This window comes from Pleurodeles waltl, chromosome 12 (genome assembly GCF_031143425.1).
Source record: "Pleurodeles waltl isolate 20211129_DDA chromosome 12, aPleWal1.hap1.20221129, whole genome shotgun sequence".
In the NCBI taxonomy this organism is placed as follows: domain Eukaryota; kingdom Metazoa; phylum Chordata; class Amphibia; order Caudata; family Salamandridae; genus Pleurodeles; species Pleurodeles waltl.
The window spans coordinates 536,937,821-536,963,082 of NC_090451.1; the positions used below are offsets into that span (position 1 = coordinate 536,937,821).

Consider the following 25,262-nt stretch of genomic DNA (forward strand, 5'->3'; position numbering starts at 1 on the left):
GTGTAGCTGCAGATACACATGCTGTGCATAGACTAGTAAGCAGTTATCTCCCCAAAAGCGGTGGTTCAGCCTGTAAGAGTTGAAGTTGTTTGAAACAATGTTCGCAAGTACTGCTTGACCTACTGTGGCTTGTTGTGCTGTTAAAATGTCCACACAGTAGTGTTTGGTAAATGTATGAGGCATAGACCATGTAGCTGCCTTACATATTTCGGTCATTGGAATGTTTCCTAGAAAGGCCATGGTAGCACCTTTCTTTCTAGTTGAGTGTGCCTTTGGTGTAATAGGCAGTTCTCTTTTTGCTTGAAGATAACAGGTTTGAATGCACTTAACTATCCATCTAGCAATGCCTTGTTTAGAAATTGGATTTCCTGTATGAGGTTTTTGGAAAGCAATAAATAATTGTTTTGTTTTTCGAATTTGTTTTGTTCTGTCAATGTAGTACATTAACGCTCTTTTGATGTCTAATGTATGTAGTGCTCTTTCAGCTACAGAATCTGGCTGTGGGAAGAACACTGGTAATTCTACGGTTTGATTCAAGTGGAACGGTGATATGACTTTTGGTAAAAATTTAGGATTTGTCCGTAGAACTACTTTATGCTTGTGTATTTGAATAAATGGTTCTTGTATGGTAAATGCTTGAATCACACTTACTCTTCTTAAAGATGTGATGGCAATTAAAAATGCAACTTTCCATGTTAAGTATTGCATTTCACAAGAGTGCATGGGCTCAAAAGGTGGACCCATGAGTCGTGTTAAGACAATGTTGAGGTTCCATGAAGGAACTGGTGGTGTTCTTGGTGGTATAATTCTCTTTAGGCCTCCCATAAACGCTTTTATGACTGGTATCCTAAATAGTGAAGTTGAGTGCGTAATTTGCAGGTAAGCTGAAATTGCGGTAAGATGTATCTTAATGGAAGAAAAAGCTAGCTTTGACTTTTGCAAATGTAGTAAGTATCCTACAATGTCTTTGGCAGATGCGTGTAAGGGTTGAATTTGATTATTATGGCAGAAATAAACAAATCTTTTCCACTTATTTGCATAGCAATGTCTAGTGGTAGGTTTCCTAGCTTGTTTTATGACCTCCATACATTCCTGTCTAAGGTCTAAGTGTCCGAACTCTAGGACTTCAGGAGCCAAATTGCTAGATTCAGCGATGCTGGATTTGGGTGTCTGATCTGTTGTTTGTGTTGCGTTAACAGATCTGGTCTGTTTGGCAGTTTGACATGAGGCACTACTGAGAGGTCTAGTAGTGTTGTGTACCAAGGTTGTCTTGCCCATGTTGGTGCTATTAGTATGAGTGAGTTTGTTTTGACTCAACTTGTTTACCAGATATGGAAGGAGTGGGAGAGGGGGAAAAGCGTAAGCAAATATCCCTGACCAACTCATCCATAACGCATTGCCCCGAGACTGATCTTGTGGGTACCTGGATGCGAAGATTCCGCATTTTGCGTTTTCTTTTGTTGCAAATAGATCTATTTGTGGTGTTCCCCAACTCTGGAAGTAAGTGTTTAGTATTTGGGGGTGAATCTCCCATTCGTGGATCTGTTGGTGATCCCGAGAGAGATTGTCTGCTAACTGATTCTGAATTCCTGGAATAAATTGTGCTATTAGGCGAATGTGGTTGTGAATCGCCCAATGCCATATTCTCTGTGCCAGGAAACACAACTGTGTTGAGTGTGTCCCTCCTTGTTTGTTTAGGTAATACATTGTTGTCATGTTTTCTGTTTTGACAAGAATGTGTTTGTGGCTTATTATGGGTTGAAAAGCTTTCAGCGCTAGAAATACTGCTAATAGTTCTAAGTGATTTATGTGAAACTGTATTTGCTGAGTGTCCCATTGTCCTTGGATGCTGTGTTGATTGAGGTGTGCTCCCCACCCTATCATGGAGGCATCTGTCGTCATTACATATTGTGGCACTGGGTCTTGGAAAGGCCACCCTTGGTTTAAATTTATACTGTTCCACCATTGAAGCGAGGTGTATGTTTGGCAGTCTACCAACACCAGATCTGTAAGCTGACCCTGTGCCTGTGACCATTGTGATGCTAGGCACTGTTTTAAGGGCCGCATGTGCAACCTTGCGTTTGGGACAATGGCTATGCATGAGGACATCATGCCTAGGAGTTTCATCACCATTTTGACTTGTATTCTTTGTTTTGGATACATGGTCTGTATTACATTGTGAAATGCCTGAACCCTTTGTGGGCTTGGAGTGGCAATCCCTTTTTCTGTGTTGATTGTCTCCCCCAAGTATTGCTGTGTTTGACACGGCAGAAGGTGTGACTGTGTAGTTGATTGAGAAACCTAGTTTGTGGAGGGTTTCTATGACATACTCTGTGTGTTGTGAACACCGTTCTAGCGTGTTGGTTTTGATTAACCAATCGTCTAGGTACGGGAACACATGTATTTGCTGCCTTCTGATATGTGCAGCTACGACTGCCAGGCATTTTGTAAAAACCCTTGGCGCAGTTGTTATTCCGAATGGCAACACCTTGAATTGGTAATGTATCCCTTGGAATACAAACCTTAAGTACTTTCTGTGTGAAGGATGTATCGGTATATGGAAATATGCATCCTTTAGGTCTAGTATTGTCATTTAATCTTGTTGTTTGAGCAGTGGGATTACGTCCTGTAATGTCACCATGAGAAAGTGATCTGATTTGATGTAGGTATTTAATGTTCTGAGATCTAATATAGGTCTCAGACTCTTGTCTTTTTTGGGTATGGAAAAGTACAGAGAGTAAACTCCTGTTCCTTTCTGTTGGTTTGGTACTAATTCTATTGCTTCTTTCTAAAGCAATGCCTGAACTTCTAATCCTAGAAGATCTATATGTTGTTTTGACATATTGTGTGTTTTCGGTGGGACGTTTGGAGGGAATTTGAGAAATTCTATGCAATAACCATGCTGGATAATTGCCAGTACCCAAGTGTCTGTTATCTCCTCCCAATGATTGTAAAATTTGCTTAGTCTCCCCCCACAGGTGTTGTGTTGGGGATGTGTGACTTGGAAGTCACTGCTTGTTTTGAGGAGTTTTGGGGCTTTGGAACTTCCCTCCACTTTTTTGGAACTCTCCCCCTCTATATTGTCCCCGAAAACTTCCCCGCAGATATTGGCTCTGATAAGTGGGCCTTGTTCGTGAGGTCGTGGGTTCTGTGCTTTGCCCTCGAAACTGTGTTTTTCTAAATGTGCCTCTGCTCTGTGGGGAGTAGAGTGCTCTCATGGCTTTGGCCGTATCAGTGTCTAAGTTTTTCGATAGCAGTGTCCACCTCCGGCCCAAACAACTGCTGTCCGTTAAATGGCATATTCAGCACAGCTTGCTGTATTTCTGGTTTAAATCCTGATGTACGCAGCCATGCATGTCTCCTTATTGTCACTGCTGTGTTGACAGTTCTAGCAGCTGTGTCTGCTGCATCCATTGCTGTCCGTATGTGATTGTTGGAGATACTCTGTCCTTCTTCTACTACTTGCTGTGCTCTTTTCTGGAACTCCTTGGGCAAATGTTCTATAAAGTGTTGCATTTCGTCCCAATGAGCCCTATCGTATCTGGCCAACAAAGCCTGTGAATTTGCAATACGCCACTGGTTTGCTGCCTGTGCCGCCACCCTTTTGCCTGCTGCGTTGAATTTTCGACTTTCTTTATCTGGAGGTGGTGCATCTCCTGAAGTATGTGAGTTCGCTCTTTTGCGAGCCGCCTCTACTACAACGGAGTCCGGTGTTAGCTGTTGTGTGATGTACACGGGGTCTGTTGGTGCCGGTTTATATTTTTTCTCCACTCTTGGAGTAATGGCCCTTCCTTTTACAGGCTCCTCAAACACTTGTTTGGAGTGTTTTAGCATTCCGTATAGCATGGGAAGACTCTGGTACTGGCTGTGTGTGGACGACAGTGTATTAAATAGAAAGTCGTCTACAATGGGCTCTGCATGCAGGCTGTCATTATGAAATGCCGCTGCCCTCGACACCACCTGTGCGTAGGCTGTACTATCTTCTGGTGGCGACGGTCTAGCTGGATAACAGTCAGGACTATTATCTGACACTGGCGCATCATAAAGGTCCCACGCGTCAGGGTCATCTTGACTCATCCCTGTATGAGTCGGGGATTGCATCATAGGTGGAGTGGCTACCGGTGATGTTTGAGGTGAGCGTTGGAGACGGTGGCGGGCTTACTTGTTTAGCCACCTTTGCCTGTGGCTGCTTGTCTTTCTCCTGGAAGGCAAGTTTGCGTTTCATCCTAATAGGAGGGAGAGTGCTGATCCTTCCAGTTTTTTTTTGGATGTGGAGCCTTCTTTGGGTGTAGTCTGGCTCCATTGTCTCTAATTCCTGTCCAAATCTATGTTTTCATTTGTGAGAACAGTCCTTGTTCCTCTGTGTAGGAACTTGATTTCGGTTCAGAGGCCGGATGTTTCGGTATCGAAACCTTTTCGGCTACTTTTTTCGGTTCCGACGAAACCTTTTTTATTTTCGGCGTCGTTGTCTCTCGGTGCCGACTCATTTCGGTGCCGCTGTCTCAGTGCAGAACTTGCTCTGAGCCGCTATCTCGGGACCGAGATTGCTGTGTGGCGGTATCTCGACCGGAGTCTGATGAATGACACCAGCGTGCCCTTTTTCGGTGCCGATGATCAGTCACCTATTTTTCGGGTTAAGCCATGGCCTGTTGGCGGTGGCGTCCCCTGGGCTTTTGTGGTCTTCTCGTGAGTTTTATGTTTCGACGTCTTACTCGCGGTTTTCGGCGTTTCTTCAGGATCGATCTCATCAGAGTCCGATTCCTGGATGGAGAAGGTTTCTTCTTCCTCCTCGAAACGCCCTTGTCCTGTCGGCGCCGACGCCATTTGCAGTCTTCTTGCTCTTCGGTCTCTTAGTGTCTTCCTGGACCGAAACGCTCGACAGGCTTCACAAGTATCTTCCTTGTGTTCTGGCGACAAACACAAGTTACAGACCAGATGCTGATCTGTATATGGATAATTGTTATGGCATTTTGGGCAGAAGCGGAATGGGGTCCATTCCATCAGCCTTGAAAAGACACGTGGCCGGGCCGACCAGGCCCTGACGGGGGATCAAAAAAAACCCGAAGGGCCACCGGAGCTCTGCAAAAGTCGGTGTTGATTTGTTGTAACTAACCCGATACCGAACGCAAACAATACCGACGATTTTTCCGAGATTCTAACTAACTTTCCGACCCGAAACACGGAGCGAAAAGGAACACGTCCGAACCCGATGGCAGAAAAAAAAACAATCTAAGATGGAGTCGATGCCCATGCGCAATGGAGCCGAAATGGGAGGCGTCCCTCGATTTCGTGACTCGAAAAGACTTCTTCGAAGAAAAACAATTTGTAACACTCCGAGCTCAACACCAGATGGCGGGATGTGCACAGCATGTGTATCTGCAGCTACACATGCCATCGAACACACACACATATATATATATATATATATACATACATACACATATACATATACATACACATATATATACATATACATAACACTTGTTATTTTTGAAAATTTGTGTTGATGTCCTTATTGAATTGTGTATCTCATTTATTGACTACATTTGCAGGTGTCCCAACACTCCTCTCTGATAAGCCTAAGGCTGCTCGACCACACTAACCCCTAAAAGAGCAAGCCACTGTCCATTGGTAAGGGAACCTCTAGACTCTGCACAATATATCTAATTTTGATTTATCATATAAAAAGCCAGCTTCCTACAATGAAGGACTCCATCTCGTCCTATTGCTGGTGGCCATATTCATTTAAAAAGGGCAGTGGAGTTGGTAATCTGCCACTGGATTGCAGCCTCCCTTTTTCTCTCCATGTCCAGTCTCTTGCTTTTTTTGTCTGGTGGCGGTCCTGTGGAGATCTGTGCATTGTTCTGCTTTCTTGCGGTTGCCACAATGACATTCGAAATGTATTTCGGGTCTTGAGTGGATGCCTTCTATTTCTTTTTTTTTTTTTTTTTTTTTTAAATCAACTCTGGGGGTTATTGCCCCTGACCTAATATACTTGGAAACATTGGTAGATATTGGCTCCCCTTGCTGACTTGCAGTGTCTGGAGGAGAATCTCCCTTCTCTTCCTCCAGCTGGACTCCATATGTTTCTGCAGCTCTTAAGTTATGGTACATGGAGAGTTCTCTGGTGGTGATGGCCTCGAAGGGAAGCTGTCTACACCTTCCTTAGGGGAACAGGCTTTGAGATTATGCCAGGATTTGTCCTTGAACCCGGTTACTTCCTTGACATCCTCAAGTTCATAGAACTCCTCTTGCTCTTCCTCATGGGACTCTGGTGTTGCTGGAGTCTCCAGGGCAGACTGGCTGTCTTCGGTGTCTAAAGAGGTTGACGTTTTTTATGAGATCTGAAACTTTTAAAGGAGTTGTCAAACTCCTTCCTTTGCAGGAGTGCCGCCATTTCAGACTCAAGTCTTTCCTTTCTCTCAGCCTAGAGTATTTTTCTCTTTTGCCTCAAGCGCCAGCAAAGTCCTGTTTTTCAGCATCCATTGCTCGGCTGATTTCAGAGACTTGGTATTCTTGCGCTCCCTTTCAAGTGGAAGGAAATGTCGAGGACTTTCACAGTCTTGTCAGCATCGGTATCCCTTGGTTGGAATCCGTGTGGCTCCTTTGTCTTTGGCTGACCTTCAGTCGACCAACGTTTTGACGCTGAGGCTACCTTTTGGAACTTATTGAGTGTTTTGACTCTGAGCTCTTTGGTGGTTATTACCGAGTGCCTTGGTTTTTTGGCATACTTAGACGGTTTCTTCACCACCTGTTCCTTTTCATCAGTCGCATACGTTTTGACGTTCGATCGCGCACCATGAGCTGTCTCCTCTGCATTGATGTCTTCCTAGTTATCACAAGAGCCCAAGGTGCTTCAGCAAAACCAAAAGAAGGGCACAGGCATGAGTTATGGTGTGGCTCTACTTAACAGAGTAACTGGTTACTTGCATGGTGTCTTTGGTGTTAGGTCTGCAGGATCACATTTACCTACCAGAACCCATCCTGCATTTTGCAGAGCATTCAGGAAGGGCCTGTGACCCACTAACAGCCATGTGCAGTGGGGTTTAGTAATACAATCTCCAGGAGCTTGCATTGGGTGAGATTTGCGGTTTGTGACATTTCATGTAGGTTACTCAAACTGCACCAAAGTTATAAGTGAATGAAAGTTGCATTGCTACTCATTTATCTTTGATGTCCCCCATCAATGAATCTGCTCTAAACCTGAAGCAAACAGAAAGCTAGACGTGCTAAACTTCTACCAGAAGAAAAATCAAGGCTTTCAAGCTTCTGACAAATGTTGAAGATTCGAGAGTAGACTAAACTATCAAGCTACCTACTTTCAGTAACTGGTGGATACTATAACCACAGATTTCTCACCTTGAGAATATACCCAAGGCGTCTGACTAGATCTGGAAACTTCAAGCCAGTACTCCTGAGCTTCAGCAGGTGGTGCTGTAGGACTCTGCACCAACATCGTCCTGCTCGGGAAGTGACAAGAGTTGCACACAAGCACCACCAGGTGCGCAGATGTCAGTTGCTTTCTTAAGCAGTCCACACCCTCAAATGAAGAGCTAATTGGCAGATTGGCATGACCATTGTGCAGATTTCTCAATTGGGAACTTAATAAGGAAAAAGAGTTCAGTTCTCAGAACGAGGGAGGCACTGGGTCAGTGAGGAATCTGCCGTTTGAGTACCCATCAGAAAGCTAGTTATCGAAAGTAAGTAATTTGCTCTTGTGATAGATACTTCTAATCACAGATTACTCCCCTTGTGAACTGATACTACAGCAGAACCTCCCCTTGTCTTGGGTCTGTAAAACAACGCAAAACAAAAAGACCTGAAGGACCAGGCAACATGCCCCTCAACAGACTTGAGGTAGTAGAGCTTTGTGAACATGTGTACTGAGGACCACGTAGCAGTCAGACAAAGCCCAGGACTGCCACTATATGCCAAAGCAGTGATACCAGCTTTGGCCCTGAAGGAATACGCCCAGAAGTCTTCTTGGGCTGCTTCTTTGCCAGTTTGTAGCATAGCAGTATATAGACAATTTATCGAAAGATGGTCTTTTGCGCTGCTCTGCCTTTCTTTGCTACTGTAAATCTTACAAAGAGCTGATCATCCACCCGATGTTCTTTGGTGCAATCAATGTGAAAGCTAAAAGCCTTCTTAGGGTCTAAACAATGGAGTCTTTCTCCTTAAAGGGATGAGGTGAAGCAATAAATGCCATAAGAGTAAGCCTGCCACTATGAAATACAGTAACCACTTTAATTAGAAAGGAAGTTAGAGTCCTTCGTACCAGTTTATCTAGAAAGAACGCAGTGAAAGTAGGGTTGACAGAAAGAGCCTGCATCTCACCCACACACCTAGCCAATGTTAGGATGAGAAGTAAGCATCTGTTCGTGGCATGTCATGCTGTAGATTCACATGCTCTGCATACTCCTGCCATCTAATGCTGGGTCCAGAGTGGTGCAAGTTGTATTTCTTCGAAAATAAAGTGTTTTGAGTCACGAGATCGAGTGACTCCTCCGCTCAGTGATATTGCACATGGGCATCGGCTCGTTTGTTAGATTATTTTCCTGCAGGCAGGTTGGAAAGGAGAGGAAGGAAAGTTTAGAGAAAGAGGTCTATGAAAGCAAAATATATATAAGAGAATAATGTAACTGCAACAACCACAGGAGTCTGAGGAAGAGGAAGGGCACATGTCAATCTACAACACCAAATGCCACAAACAGATGCTTACATGGTAAGTAACAATCCATTCAATAGCATGTGTGGCTATAGATACACATGCTCTGCATAGACTGTAAAGCATAAAAGCGGTGGCTAGCCTGTAGGAATTGCAATAGGCTAGAAAATTGTTCGAAGCACAGCCTGACCTACATTGGCTTGTGGCATGCTAGCACATCCGCACAGTAGTGTTTTGTGAATGTGTGTGGTGTAGACCATGTAGCTGCCTTACAAATGTCAGTTACAGGGATGTTTTCAAGAAAGGCCATACTAGCACCTTTTTTCCTATCAGGATATGCTCTAGTGGTAACAGTTATAGCTGCAAGATGTAGGTGAATGCAAGTGTAGGCTAGATTTGCTTTTTGTAAATGGAGCAAATAAAGAATCTCTTGAACAGTAGTTTTCTTGGGGTCAATGTGTTTGGGTTGACAGCAAACAAAAGTTTCCATTTTGCAGCATATTAGGCTCTAGTTTTGGGTCCACCAGTTCCCCTGAGAATATCTATATATTCTGCAGGTACCCCTAAATAACCTATGACCTCAGGAGCCATACAACAAGGTTGAGTGATTTGGGGGTCTGGGTGTCTGATTTGTTCTTGGTTTTGAGTTAGAAGGTCCGGCCTATTTGGGAGCTTCAAGTGGGAGACTATTGTGAGGTCCAGAAGTGTTGTGAACCATGGTTGACTTGCCCAAGTGGGAGCTACAAGCATCACAGTGAGAGATGTTTGCCTGTTCCTCCGAACCAGAAATGGAATGAGAGGAAGAGGTGGAAAAGTGTAGGCAAATATCCCTGACCAATTCATCTATAGAGTTATGCCCTTGGATACAGAGGGTGGATACCTAGAGGCGAAGCTTGGGCATTTTCTAGTTTTTTGCTGTAGCAAAAAGGTCTATGTGAGGGGTTCGCAATTTTACAAAGTAGGATTGAAGGATTTGTGGGAGGAGTTCACACTTGTGGACTTGCTGCTGCATCCTGCTGTGCAGTTCTGCAAAGTTGTCTGTCCCTGGTAGAAACTCTGGCACCAGGTGTATGCGGTGGTGGAGGCCCACTTCCATATTGTCGGAGAAAGTTATGGTAGTTGAGATGACCGGGTCCGCACCCCGTTTCTGTATGTAATACAAGACTGTCATGCCATGTGGGCTAAGATAACCTTGTGAGACAAGTGAGGAAGAAATACTTTTAGGGCTAGAAACCTTGCTTGAAACTCAAGGTAACTGATGTGTATGGACTGGAGATTGGGATCTCAGAAGCCCTGTACTGTGAAGTCTTGCACGTGAGCACCCCAACCTGTGAGTGATGCATTTGTGGTTAATGTGACTTGAGGCACAGGGTCTAAAAATGGCCACCCTTTCAAGTGGTTGGTGGTATTCCACCATCGAAGAGTGAGTTTGGCTGTCTACCAACACTATCTTCCAGGTGAGCCCACTGACGAGACAGACACTGCTGCAGGGGACACATGTGAAGTCTGGCATGGGGAACTATGGCAATACAAGACGCTGTCATGCCCAACAGATGCATAATGCTCTTGGTTGTGCAAGCATGGTTCTTCTAAAATGGAGAGAGTAGAGTCTGACAGTTCTAGACACAAGTCGGGTAGGGGTATGATGACGATAGCTCTGCATTCAAGACAACCCCTAAATAAGACTGTACCTGAAGAGACTGAAGTTGAGATTTGGAAATGTTGAGTGAAACCCAGGTTGTGGAGGTGATCCAATGTCAACAGTGCGTTATTGGCACCAGTGTAACATGCTGGCTTTAAAGAGTCAGTAGTCGAGGTAGGGGAACATGTGAATGTTTTGCTTTCTGTTGTGGCAACTACTGCTAAGCACTTTATGAAAACTCTGGAAGCGGTAGTGACTGAGTGGAAGGACCTTGAGTATTTATGTTGTGCAGTCTGAACTGGAATATGAAAGTAGGTATCCTTTAGATCTAGATCTGTCGTGTCGCCTTGATGTAAGAGTGGAATAACTTCCTGAAGGAGGATCATGTGGAAATGTTCTGATAGAATATATCTGTTTAAAGGTCCAAGGTCGAGTATCTGCCTGAGAGAGCCGTCCTTTTGGGAATGAGGAAGAGTAGGGAGTATACTCCTGTCCCTTGTTGTAGTGGAACAGGCTCTATTGCCCCTTTGAGAAGAAGGGACTGGACCTCTTGTTTGAGAAGGGTCAGTTGTTCCTGAGATAGACTGAGTGGTAGTAAGCTCCAAACAACCATGATGGATAATGAAGAGTAATGTTGTCCAGTGTGAGTAAAAAAATGTTGGGAGTCTTCCACAGACAGGTGTTGGATGGTGGAGGTAGTCACTACTTGGCAGTGGAAGAGCCGCATGAGGTGGTGCTCTTTCCTCATCCCTTATTACTGCTACCTCCAATTCAGCCTCTCTAGAATAGGCAGATTGAGGCTGCCTAGGATGTGAGGTGGATGCCTCAGAGATCGAGGGTTTTAGGAACCTCCAACGAAAAGTGCCCGTTTGTGTAGGGGGACTGAAGGGCACCCTTGCCCTTAGCGGTGTCTGCATCTTTTTTTTAAGTTTATTAAGTGTGGTGTCTACTTGAGGCCCAAACAGATGCTCCTTATCAAAAGGCATATTAAGGACTGCCTGCTGGAGCTTGGTTGAAAACCAGAGCAATGCAGCCAAACCTGCCCCTGGAGAAGGACGCGGATATTAATGCTGTGAACTGCTGTGTCAGCGGCGTTCAAGACACAGCAAATTAAGTGGTTAGAAATCGCCTGCTCTTCTACAACCATCTGTTGCCTCCTTTAACACTGCTCATCTGGTAAGAACTGGAGGAGCTCCTCCATTTCATCCCAGTGAGCCCGGTGCCGCAACTCTCTTGCTGGCAGCGTCTTTCTTTCTACTCTCCTCAGGGGGAGGAGAGTCCCCAGTGGCCTGACTATTAGGTTGCTACCAAGCTGAGTTAGCTATAATAGTGTCGGTGGAACCTGTTTAGGAAAGTCCCATCTTTGTAGCATAGTTACACCTAATTTTTGCCTTGTGTCAGCATGTTTAGACTGTAGTGCACTGGGATCCTGCTTAACAGGACCCCAGTGCCTGTGTACTCTCCTTTAAATTGAGTTGTTGGTAAACATTACACCCCACACTTGACATACTGGTGCAACCATGTAAGTCCCTAGTATATGGTACTTCGGTACCCAGGGCATTGGTACACCAATATTGTGCCACCCATGGGAGCCCATGCAAATGGTCTGCATGCCTGCCATTGCAGCCTGCATGAAATGGTGCATGCACCCCTTTACCACTGATATAAGGCTTATCTTATATCCTGGTCGCTGCACTTAGAGACTAAGTCACCTCTCTGCTAGGCCCTTCAGCCTAAGAACATGGTGTATGTACCAGAGTGTGAGGGTACCTTTACATGACCAGGCAAACACCATTCTCCCTTCCCTGGACTTTGTAAGTGCGGAGAAGCCATCTTAAGGTATGTAGTGGACTCTGGTCAACACGAGTGGTCAAACTACAAAATGGCTTCTCCGAACCTAGACATGCTTGGTATCAAACATGCTGGAATTATGCAAATACACTGATCCCAGTGCTAGTTACATGATCCCCTATACTCTGGGAGTCCTTAGAGAATCCCCGAGTACTGCCTGTGCAGCCTTATGAGGTCTGGGTGCCAGCCCACGTTGCTGCTCACCCCTCCTGGTGAGCTGGTCTCAAGCAGCAGAAGGCAGAACATAGGATTTCCTGCAAGGGAGAGGTGTGACACTCTCCCACTTTGCATTAAGCGTCTATATGCTGGTCTCCAAGTGCCACCAGACTGCTTTGAAGGGCACATCATTTGGGGCCCACCTTGCATAATCCGGTTTGCACCAGTTCAGGAACCCCTGGTTCCCGCTCTGGAGCAAAACCACTCAAAGGACATGCGAGTGACTACCCTCCCTGTCCAGCAGCTCTCCTAGGGAAGTGAACAGAGCTCTTCCAGGAGGCCACTTGATTCTGCCATCTTGAAAATAAGATGTGCAGAGGCCCCTGGGAGCATCTGACTGGTTAGGCCAGATATAGGATGTCCCAGACCCCTTCTGATAGGTGGGTGACCAACCTCATTTTAGGGTTACTTAATGGCTCCCCCCGAGGGTGGGTCCTCAGATTCGTCGAGCAAGACTCTGCAAGACATCTTCTACTCCCTGCCACTGGAACTGCTGCTGGTCTGCGTTGGAACCAAAATAAGTCTGCTTCTGGTAGGAAGGCTCCCATTGCAATATTGTTTCCTTGGATCATCCCAGCCTTCTTTTACAAGTGCTAGTGGTCCCCTTACATGATGGCCAAACAGAAGGTCAAAGGTGGAAAACCCTACTCCCTTCAGTGGCACCTTTCTGTAGGTGAAAAGCAGGCATGGCAGGAGGACAGCCCATCTCCTTTTGAGTTTTTCAGGGAGCCCCATGATCATGCCCTTCAATGTCTTGTTAAATCTTTCCACAAGACCATTGGTTTGTGGATGTTATGGTGTGGTGAATTTGTAAGTCACCCCACACTCATTCCACATGTGTGAGGTAAGCTGACATGAAGTTGGTACCTCTGTCAGAAACCACCTTCTTAGGCAAACCCACTCTGGTAAAGATACCAATTAGGGCCTTGGATTCTGCAGGGGCAGTAGTTGACTGAAGGGGAATTGCTTCAGGGTACCTGGTAGCATAATCCACTACTACCAGTATGTACTGGTTCCCTGGGGCTGTGGGAGGTTCCAGTGGACCAACAATGTCCACACCAACCCTTCAAAGGGGACCCCCACTACTGGAAGTGGAATGAGGGGGGCTTTCGGATGGCCACCTGTCTTGACACTTGCTTGACAGGTGACACAGGAGCAAAACTTCCTAACCTTCTGGGACATATTGGGCCTATAGAAATGGTTCACTAATCTGTCCCAAGGCTTTGTTTGTCCCAAATGCCCAGATAGGGGAACGTCATGGGCTAAGGTGAGGATGAACTCTCTAAACTCGTGAGGCACCAACACTCTCCTACTGGCACCAGGTTTGGGATCTCTTACCTCAGTGTAAAGTTAATCCTCCCAATAGACCCTGTGGGATCCACTGACACTTCCCTTTCTTGCTCAGCTGCTTGCTGTCTCAGGCCTTCAAGAGTGGGACAAATCTTTTGTCCCTGGCACAGCTGTTCCCTGGAGGGTCCCCCTGGATCCAAGAGCTCTACCTGGAAAGGCTCCAGCTCCATGGACTCGGTTCCCTCGGGGGATAGGACATCTTCCTGAGAAGAGTGGTGCTGTTTCTATTGCTGTACAGAGGCTGGTCCCTAGTCCTCTTACCTTTACTCTTGGAAGGTTCGGCCATTATTCCAGGCTCCAACACTTCTTTTTTACCCTGTGCTCTGCGCTCTTGTCTTACACACCAGTTCAGGGATCCCCAGCATGGCTGCATGGGTCTTGAGCTCTCCAGATCATTCCCTAGCAATCACTCCAGTGGAATTGCAGAACAGACCACTAACTGTTTCAGACCAGTAACCCCTCCCCATTCTAAAGTCACCATTGCCATGGGATGGACTTTAGTTTCATCATCAGCACTGGTGACTCGATATGTCTGTCCAGCCAGATACTGTCCTGGGGAAACCAGTTTGTCTGTCAACATGGTGACACTGGCACCTGTATCCCTCAGGGATTCTACCTTTGTCCCATTTATCAAGAGCTGCTGCCTGTAATTTTGCATGCTAGGTGGTCAGGCAGCTAGTGTGGCTATATCCACCCCACCCTCAGAAACTAAAGTAGCTTCAGCATGAACCCTGATTTGCTCTGGGCACACTGTTAATCTCACCTGGAGTCTTGCTATTCCAGTGCTAACTGGAGTAGAAATTGTGGGACTTTTCTTGAGACAGGCCTGGTCTCCAGTTTGGTGTCCATGCTGTCTACAGGTGTGACGCCACGCCTTCTTGGGAATCAAAGTTTTTACAATTGTACCCATTTGTGGCTTGTGAAGAGGCTCAAGGCCCACCCTCCTCAGCAGGTTTTTGGGGCCCTTGAGAAGACTCTAGTTTTATCCTTGGATGTCTCACCACCCTTCCCCTGGGGAGGCTTTGTGACCCCTTTCTTTTGGTCACCCCCTGTGAAAGTCTTGGTCACCCTTGTCTTGACCCAGTGGTCTGCATTCTTTCCCAATTCTTGGGGAGCGAGAAATTGGATCTAGGTCTACCAGATGTTGATGCAACTTGTCATTGAAGCAGTTACTTAACAGATCTTCTTTCATATAAATTATACAGCCCATCATAGTCATTCACTCCACTGCCAGTTATCCAACCATCTAGTGTTTTGTCTGAACTCAACAAAATCAAACCAGGACTGGCTTGAGGTTTTGCAGTTACTTAACAGATCTTCTTTCATATAAATTATACAGCCCATCATAGTCATTCACTCCACTGCCAGTTATCCAACCATCTAGTGTTTTGTCTGAACTCAACAAAATCAAACCAGGACTGGCTTGAGGTTTTGTGAGTCTTCTCCCCCCCCCCCCCCCCCCCCCCCCCCAAACAGGTCCTCGGGGGGGGGGGGAGGGGGGGGGGGGGTTGTTTGTTGTTGTTAAGTTTTGGTTACTTTCTCAGGTACGTAAAGCACTTACACCGTCAGTCTCCTGGGCATGGGCAGCCCACTGTTGGGGGTTCAATGCAACCCCAAAGGCACAGCACCAGCAACACACACAGGGCCGGTCAGGTGCAGAGGTCACAGGGCCCAAAACACATAGGCCCCTATGGAGAACAGGGGTGCTCCGGTTCCAGTCTGCTCGTCCTCGGGTAGCAGACCAGGGGGGCTTTGTAGAGGGGGGAGGGGGCAGCTTGGTAATGGGGGGAGGGCACACAGGCACACCCTCAGCGGCACGGGGGGGGGGGCCGGGTGCAGTGTGCAAAGTAGGTGTCAGGTTTATCGTAGAAATCAATGGAGCGACCCGGGGGTCACTTTGGCGATGCAGTCAGGGCACAGGGGGACTTCTTGGGCCAGCCACCGACTGGCTAGGATGAGGGCCGTCTGTTTGGCACTCCTGCACTGGTAGTTGGTTCCTCTCATTCCTGGGGGCGGCGGGTGCAGTGCTTGGTCTAGGCGTTGGGTTCCTTTGTTACCAGGCAGTCGCGAACAGGGGGAGCCGCTGGATATTCTATGCAGGCGTCGCCGCGGGGGTGCAGGGAGGTCGACTCAGGGTGTCCACGTCGCTGGAGTCGCCTGGAAGTCCTCACTACAGTGTTGGTTTCTCCAAACTCGAGCCGGGGGTGTCCGGTGCAGAGTGTGAAGACTCACACTTCTGGCGGGAAGTGAGAGTCTCTTTAAAGTTGCTTCTTTGTTGCTGTTTCTGGACAGAGCTGCTGTCCTCAGGAGGTTCTTGGTCCTTTAGGTGCAGGTCAGTCCTCTGAGTCCTCAGAGGTCGCTGGTCCCGCTGGATGCCTCGCTGTGCAGGTTTTTTGAGTCTGGAGACAGGCCGGTGGGGCTGGGGCCAAGTCAGTTGGTGTTTCCGTCATCTCTGCAGGGCTTTCAGGTCACCAGTCCTTGTAGGTTGCAGGAATCTGATTTCCTGGGTTCAGGGTCACCCCTAAATACTGAACTTAAGGTTGTGTTTAGGGCTGGGGCGAAGTAGCTAATGGCTACTGTCCTTGAGGGTGGTTATGCCCTCCTTGTGCCTCCTCCCTGAGGGGAGAGGGGCACATCCCTATTCCTATTGGGGGGATCCTCCAAAACCAAGATGGAGGATTTCTAAAGGCAGGGGTCACCTCAGCTCAGGGACCCTTAGGGGCTGTCCTGACTGGTAGGTGACTCCTTGTTTTTCTCATTATCTCCTCAGGACTTGCTGCCAAAAGTGTGGGCTGTGTCCAGAGGGGCGGGCATCTCCACTAGCTGGGATGCCCTGGAGTGCTCTAACAACAGACATGAGCCTTTGAGGCTCACTGCCAGGTGTTACAGTTCCTGCAAGGGGGGGTGAGAAGCACCTACATCCAGTGCAGGCTTTGTTCCTGCCCACAGAGTGACAAAGGCACTAACCCCATGTGGCCAGAAACAAGTCTGGTTGTGGTAGGCTGGAAGAAACTGGTCAGCCTAACACTTGGAGTCGGACTAGCATTCAGGGTGCATCGCTAAAATGCCCTTGTGTGCACTTTTCAATAAATCCCACTCTGATATCAGTGTGGATTTAACGTGCTGGGAAGTTTGATACCAAACCTTCCAGATTTTAGTGTAGCCATTATGAACTGTGGACTTTGTGTTTGACAAACTCCCAGACCATATACTCTTTATGGCTACCCTGCTCTTACAATGTCTAAGGTTTGGCTTAGACACTGTAGGGGCATAGTGCTCATGCAACTATGCCCTCACCTGTGGTATAGTGCACCCTGCCTTAGGGCTGTAAGGCCTGCTAGAGGGATGACTTACCTATGACACAGGCAGTGGGATGTGGGCAATGCACTCTGAGGGGAGTGCCATGCCGACTTTGTAATTTTCTCCCCACCAGCACACAAGCTGTGAGGCAGTGTGCATGTGCTGAGTGAGGGGTCCCCAGGGTGGCATAATACATGCTGCAGCCCTTAGAAACCTTTCCTGGCCACAGGGACCTTGGTATAAGTTACAAGGGACTTATCTGTGTGCCAGGGCTGTGCCAACTGTGGGAGCAAAGGTACAGTTTAGGGGAAGAACACTAGTGCTTGGGCCTGGTTAGCAGGATCCCACCACACTTTCAATGATAACTAGCATCAACAAAAGGCAAAACGTTAGGGGGTAACCATGCCAAGGGAGGCATTTCCCTGCAGCATTTCAAACCAAACACTAGATGGCATGAGTATTCGGAGCATGGGCATCTATAGCAGAGGTCTTGAAACAGGGAGGGGGGCCTAGGGGGATCCCAAGTGATCCCGGGGAGGGGGTGGGGGGGACATCAGACACTTGCCAAAAGAAGCACTATATAGATAACATGCATTTGTTTTATTCAGAAGCATGTTATTGCATTTTAAAGAAAGCTAACAGTACATAACTGCAATGTTTGAATAGGTCTAGACATTTTTTAACATTACCATCTTTATAAAATAATTGTGAAAAATTCTGAGGGGGGCCTAAAGATTTTTCTTTTTCAACTGGGGGGGCGTAGCATTAAAGAGTTTGAGAACCACTGATCTACATCCAACATGACATCAAACAGATGGTTTTCAGCATCAGATGTCTCAATACTCAGTCCAGTGGCTCAAAGGGGTACATATTAAAAAAGTGAGGACTGACGTCAAGTCTCACTGTGGCATTACAAAGGGTTCTGGCAGAAATAAATGCTATAAACCTAAAAAAAAAAAAAAAAAAAAAAAAAAAAACACACCCAAGCACAACAGGTGATTTAAATAAACATGGTTGATTTGACCACCACAAAAAAGCTGAAAGAGCATTTAAGTAGTCCTTAATAGTTCCCAGAGAAAGTCCATGGATAGCCAGAGGCACACAAATATAGACAACTTCACCTGCAATGGGTAAATTTTTCAAGTGTAGCACCAGTCCATAAAATTGTTCCAATGACTGGCAGACAGAGATTATGTAGAGACATGCCGCCTGCCAAAATGACGACAACCTCAGGGATAAGGTCGCAGGAGGTATACTGCTACTGCCAGCATGAAAGCACAAACTCCAGGCTTGGGTGCAGTACTCTGTCCTGTTGAAGATCGTCTCAGAGCAGTTACTTGATTGGAGGGCAGATGTTCATTCAGATCCAGAGATTCTGGGTACCACACATTCCTGGTCCAATCAGGTGCCACTAGGATGGCTTGGGCCTGTCGTTTCTGATTTTCTTCAGAGCTCTGGGCAAGAAAGGCAGTGGTGGGAAGGTATATGGAAACCCAAGCCCCACTCGACAGAAGGCATCTTCAAGAGAGCTGCCTTGGAAACTCAAATATGCAAAAATGTTGACATTGCGTCTTCTGGGTAGCAGAAAAATACTGAATCAGGATTCTCCTGACTTCTGGAAGAATGCCCATGCCACCTCCAGGAGCAACTGTCATTCGTCATCTGCTAGTTGTCAGCAGCTGAGTTTATGCACCCCTGCATATAAGGATTCCACCACGTGGTTTAACACCAGAGAAATCCCTGGATTGTTAGGCCACTTTTCTGAAGCAGAGAGGCTCCTGAAAGTCCCAAACCCCACTTCACAGTCTGTTGCAGCATCACAAGGCAGTGGTGTTGTCTGATCAACTGCACCAGCCTTCCTTTGATGGTGGGCAGGAAGGCCTTCAACACCAAGTGAATTGCCCTCAACTCAAACAAACTGATAGGAAGTTAAGTCTCTTCTCCCTCCCCCCCCTCCCATGCCTAGAACAGTTTGTATTATTTGTCTAAAAGGACTGTTGGGAATGACCCATAAAACAGGCTTGAGCAGCTTGAAGCTTGGATTACCAGTTTCTCCAGGGAAGGGTGAGCTGAAGAAAAATAAAGCTGGGTTTCCTAGAGGTGAACAATGCCGCCTGGCTACTTGCCTATAGACAGTTGGATCTTAAGAGGGTTCATCCTATGCCACCATGATGGGCTCTGCCAAGACCTCAATGAATGGCAATAATGGTTCAGATGCTGGCTTCACAGGGAGCAGTACTTTTCATGATACTGGTCTTAACATAAATATATGGTATCTAAGTCCAATACCTCTGCAGCCTTCCCGATCAGTAAGTGAAGTGACGACTTCAGGGGCTGGAAGTCCGGCTGAAAATTCAATGTCCATTTCTGTACAAGTGTCTAAACCACTAGCAGAGGATAAACCTGGTACTTCATAGGGGGTTTCTAACCAACAGCATCATCACAGTTAAAAGGGTCTAAGGCAGATTCAAAGGGGTAAGGGGCTCACTGTCTGCAATCTTCCTCTTTTATAAGTCTTTGTGCCTCCCTTCGAGATCTTTTGGGAGGAGGCTGCTCCATGGTAAAAGGTGGTGCCACTTGCCCAAAGTATGGCGCCAGAGGAGTTGTTGGCAGCTTCACTGGCTGTGACAGGAACAATGCCAGTGGGGCTGTGTAGTTGTGCGCTGCTGTGAATGATGGAGGTGCTGCAGGTTTAGTGTCATATGGCAGCACATGCATGAACACAGGGAGCCAGAACAGTGTCCTCTGTTCTAGAGGTGGCCCTGAGGGTTCAATGCCCTGGCGAAGCTCCCGAACACTGTGTTGAGAAACGCAGACGGGTCTGTCACCAGCGCTGGGAACTGGAGGAAATTTAGAGGGGCTCGAGCCAAAGGAAACGGGGATGGAAGGTGATGGCACTAAAAGGTATCGGGATGGAAGGCGTCTGAGTAGGCTCAGAGGTCGGGTCTTGCTGAGGTGCATAGTCACCTGGAGGATCAGCTGGCCCACCATGTCCAACCCTGGCTCCAGAGATGAAAATTCTGTGGGAGACTTACCTCACATTTCTTGTGCTTCCTGTGCTATTTTTTCTTTGTGCTTGGGGAATGAGAGGAAAGGTCTGGATTGAAGCCTAGACCCCCTATGACTTCACCTTTCAGAGGGAATGGCCAGTTCTGCTTTTCACTCTTGGATGGTCTTAGGGTGCATGCTGAGTCATGGGTCACAGGAGTGAGAATTGTGGTTTAATCCCAAACGTTTCAGGAGTGATTTGACACTGCACTGAAGAATTTTCTATAAGGAAAAAAAATCACGTCTCATGAGAGGGCGAGCTCAAGATCCATGTCAAAGGTGGGGAAAAGAGGTAACTGAAGTAGTTATGCAGTGGCCGATGCTATATGGCTTCAGTGACGTCATTTGACACCACTTTCAATGTCAATATGAAGCCAGCACCCCCTACTGAAGACGTGAAAGCTTTAAAGTTTCCAGCTAGAGTCTGGAGCCTTGGATTATTCTACAGGTAAAGTCTACAAGTAGAAATAGCGATCAGAAGCAATTATGAAAACTATAAAAGCAGAACCCGACCTGTCAATTGTTCATTAAAGGCTTTCTTTACATTAATTTTAAAACATGGGAAAATAGGCCAGTGCTATTTAGCTGGGTAAAGTACAAAACCATCTAAATAGTAGTGATTTTAATCTTGAATGCTAAGAAATTTTTGTGAACTATAATATTGGCTTTATGAACTGAAGTTGGTTATGAAAATAATCTTGATTACAAACGCAACAGAAACAAATAATATTCTGATGATTTTAGTTTGTTTTACCATTTCTAACTCCTCCACACGCAGTTGTTTACGGCACTTTAAAGAAATCCGTTGTTCTTTGCCCTCCTGCAGGGTGTCGTTACGAACTGTGGTGCTTAGACAGATCACAACATCTACCCTGTAGAAAAGGAAACCAAGTAAACAAAAATGATAGGAAGGTGATTTGCTTGAGTGTGTGCTTAGTGAGCCATCAAAAGTCAAAACAAGGGACTTATCAAGAATGAATCTCCAGCAATATTCCCTGTTCCTAACCATACATTTGAATATCCCTAGTGATTGTGGGAAAACATTTCACTTACTCACAGTTGACAGATTAAAAAGCCACAGAATAGTCCCTTGAAAAGCTCTAACACATTCCAGTTGTTTTAACAGTTTAGTTGAAATCATTTTTTATTACTGGCAGCTACAACAATGTTAAACTCCAAGGAAAAAAAAAAGAAAACTAATAGAAAGGTAACATGCACAAAGTAATCCGTTCAGTCACATATTCTATTCTATATAATTATCAAAATGTTTATATAGGTCACTAGTAGCCATTACATATAAAACCCCATTGTTTCCCTACTATTGGGAAAATCGGTTTGGAACAGATTGTACTAGCAATTATCTATGCACAAGTTTAAAAAAAAAAAAAAAAAAAAACAGTCACCACTGTCAAGTGGAGAGTACATATTTTTTATTTAAAATGCCCGTTGTGGGATACAGTGGTTTCAAACACCTGCGCTAAAACAATTGGTAATTTCCAGTGTAAATGCAAAAAGAGGCACAGCTTCTGTAATATTATGAATATAATGGTATTCTTGAACACTTGGTACTCTATTCAACCAGTATGTGCTCTACCACCAGAAGGTAAGCTTCCCTATCAGATCTGAAAGCACTTATTTTACTTCTAGAAACACATTTTGTGCGTATAACTTTCCAAGCACGAACCAACTTTAATATGAATGTTGGCAATAACCGGAGCTCTAGAAGCTTAACTTCAATGTTTGACCTTAAATATAATCTGAAAACCTAGCCTTCAGCCTCACCAAGTTCTTTTTAATATACACTTTACTTTTGCCTAGCCTGGACCACATTTTTATGAAAGTATGAATAGGCTTCATGCATGGGGGAAGACTATCAATACAAAAGGTGAAGAGCTAGCTTAGCTGTTCACTAAGAAAAAAAAAAAAAGCTTTGTAACCGAGGCACAGGAGCACCCCATAATTCAATAACACATACAGCTGCTGAAAGGGCTTTAGTTTACTTTCTGTTCATGTTGTACTTATGAATATTAAGTGTAAACTGGAGTGCTAGGTTTCAGGAAGAGAAGGACATGAAATAACGTGTGGGGATGGGTAGGGTGAGAGAAGGGCATGATAGATTTCATCATGGAGCTCTGTGCAGGGTGAACACATTGAGGGGGCAACATGTAGCGCTAGGTGGGGGAGATAAGCATTAGGCGATAGAATGTAGAGCATTGGGAGTGGGCAGAGAGGCAGACAAAGGAGAGAGCTTAAAAAAACAACATACTCTCTCAAGGAGTGCTTTACAGAAACAAAGTTCCTGGGAAGCAAAAACTGGTAGAAACATAGTAAGCAAATAATCAATGAGTTGGTAATCAAACCTATGCTACACAGCAAAGACAGACAAGAAAGTTGGACTTAAGCAAATAAAGTCAACAAATGGATTACAATCAAATAAAAGTGAAAAAACAAATATATAACGGAGAGCAATGGGCAGAGTTGCTTTACAGTTCAGCTATTGACATGTCTGCAAGAAGTATTTCGTAACCAGATGTGCGTGCTGTCTGGCATACTTCAACCAAAAAATCATGCACCATTATACTGCCACCATCACTTACAGGCCCACTACATCACCCCATTATAACGGTGTTCTGGGCTCTTATCGCCTAATAGCAAAGGCTTATCACAGGCTTAAAATCAGAAGACATGTTCTCACTTACTTCTTTTTAATATTGGAGCAATGTTTAAGCACATCCTCTTTGCAGGCCATTTTAAATTTGTAAGAGAATCTGAAATCCTTCATTTGAACCTGAAATGATAACAGCTGAATTAAAATCGAGGACCCACAATGAGCTACTCAGTTTACATGTAAATGGATTAAAAAATTACATGTTTAAATATGGATGCTCTTGTCACAGGAACAAAGTTACTTACCTGTGATATTATGAAAAAAGTGCTTAATCAATGCTGCTTCACTATCTTTTAAAATAGCATTACAGGAATTCCCTTCCTTTAGCATGGAGCCTCACATCCAAGCAAAATTGAACTGTCACTTACAGACAAGGAGCTCCACAAACCTTTTGAAAACCTCAGATAGTTAGTACCCTAGTTCGCTGTAATGGTGGACTAGAGGACATTTGTAAGAAGTTGGCTCTGTATGCACTATTTCAAAATAAGAAATAGCATGCACAGAGTCCAAGGGTTCCCCTTAGAGGTAAGATAGTGGTGAAAATAGATAATTCTAATGCTCTATTTTGTGGTAGTGTGTCGAGCAGTAGGCTTATCAGAGGGTAGTGTTAAGCATGTGTTGTACACACAGGCAATAAATGAGGAACACACACTCAAAGACTTACTCCAGGCCAATAGGTTTTTATATAGAAAAATATATTTTCTTAGTTTATTTTAAGAACCACAGGTTCAAGATTTACAATCAATACTTTAAATGAAAGGTACTTCACTCAGGTATCATAGGAACTTTGAATCAGCAAAATGGCATGTACAGTTTTGGCAAAAATGGCAATAAGCTATTTTAAAACTAGACACTGCAAATTTCAACAGTTCATGGGGGGGGGTAAGTATTGGTTAGTTTTGCAGGTAAGTAAACCACCTACAAGGTTCAAAGTTGGGTCCAAGGTAGCCCACCGTTGGGGGGTTCAGGGCAACCCCAAAGTTACCACACCGGCAGCTCAGGGCGGGTCAGGTGCAGAGGTCAAAGTGGTGCCCAAAACGCATAGGCTTCAATGGAGAAGGTGGTGCCCCGGCTCCAGTCTGCCAGCAGGTAAGTACCCGCGACTTCAGTGGGCACACCAGGGGGGTTTGTAGGGCACTGGGCGGGGGGGGGTACACAAGTCAGCACAAAAAGTACACCCTCAGCGGCACAGGGGCGGCCAGGTGCAGAGTGCAAACAGGCGTCGGGTTTGCAATAGGTTTAAATGGGAGACCCAGGGGTCTCTTCAGCGATGCAGGCAGGTGGGGGGGTAGGGGGGGGAGCCTCCTCGGGGTAGCCACCACCTGGGCAAGGGAGCGGGCCACCTGGGGGGTCGTTCCTGCACTGGAGGTCAGATCCTTCAGGTCCTGGGAGCTGCGGGTTTAGTGTGTTTCCCAGGCATCGGGTTCTTTGAAGCAGGCAGTCGCGGTCAGGGGGAGCCTCTGGATTCCCTCTGCAGGCGTCGCTGGGGGGTGGGTGGGGGGTGGGTGGGGGCTCAACTCTGGCTACTCAGAGGGTCGCAGTCGCTGGGGAGTCCTCCCTGTAGTGTTGGCTCTCCGCAGGTCGAGCCGGGGGCGTTGGGTGCAGAGTGGAAAGTCTCAAGCTTCCGGGGGGAAACATGTGGTCTTTAAATGTTGCTTCTTTGTTGCAAGGTTGCAGTCTTTGTGGAACAGGGCCGCTGTCCTCAGGAGTTCTTGGTCCTTTTAGATGCAGGGTAGTCCTCGGAGGCTTCAGAGGTCGCTGGACCTTGGGGGATACGTCGCTGTTGCAGTTTTTCTTTAAGTGGGGAGACAGGCCGGTAGTGCTGGGGCCAAAGCAGTTGGTGTCTCCGTCTTCTCTGCAGGGCTTCAGGTCAGCAGTCCATCTTCAGGTTGCAGGATCTATCTTCTTGTTCTGGGGGCCCCTAAATACTCAATTTAGGTGTGTGTTTTGGTCTGGGGGTTAGTAGCCAATGGCTACTAGCCCTGAGGGTGGCTACACCATCTTTGTGCCTCCTCCCTCAGGGGAGGGGGGCACATCCCTAATCCTATTGGGGGAATCCTCCATCTGCAAGATGGAGGATTTCTAAAAGTCAGAGCCACCTCAGCTCAGGACACCTTAGGGGTTGTCCTGACTGGCCAGTGACTCCTCCTTGTTTTTCTCATTATCTCCTCTGGCCTTGCCGCCAAAAGTGGGGCCGTGGCGGGAGGGGGCAGGCATCTCCACCAGCTGGAAAGCCCTGTGGTGCTGTAACAAAGGGGGTGAGCCTTTGAGGCTCACCGCCAGGTGTTACAGTTCCTGCAGGGGGAGGTGAGAAGCACCTCCACCCAGTACAGGCTTTGTTACTAGCCACAGAGTGACAAAGGCACTCTCCCCATGTGGCCAGCAACATGTCTGGTGTGTGGCAGGCTGGTAAAACTAGTCAGCCCACACTGGAATTCGGGTATGTCTTCAGGGGACATCTCTAAGATGCCGTCAGGGTGTATTTCACAATAAAATGTACACTGGCATCAGTGTGCATT

General features: G+C 46.3%; 1 protein-coding gene across 2 annotated transcripts in view; it reads right to left on the bottom strand.

Moving 5' to 3' along the window:
- GLG1 (golgi glycoprotein 1) overlaps positions 1–25,262 on the bottom strand; it is a 619,378-nt gene that overhangs the window by 200,536 nt on the left and 393,580 nt on the right. For both annotated transcript variants that reach the window (XM_069217558.1, XM_069217559.1), the window contains exons 16-17: positions 22,775–22,863; positions 20,830–20,947 (exon numbers count right to left, since the gene is read on the bottom strand). In XM_069217558.1, the coding sequence (XP_069073659.1) occupies positions 20,830–20,947; positions 22,775–22,863 (207 nt within the window). The remainder of the gene's footprint in view (positions 1–20,829; positions 20,948–22,774; positions 22,864–25,262) is intronic.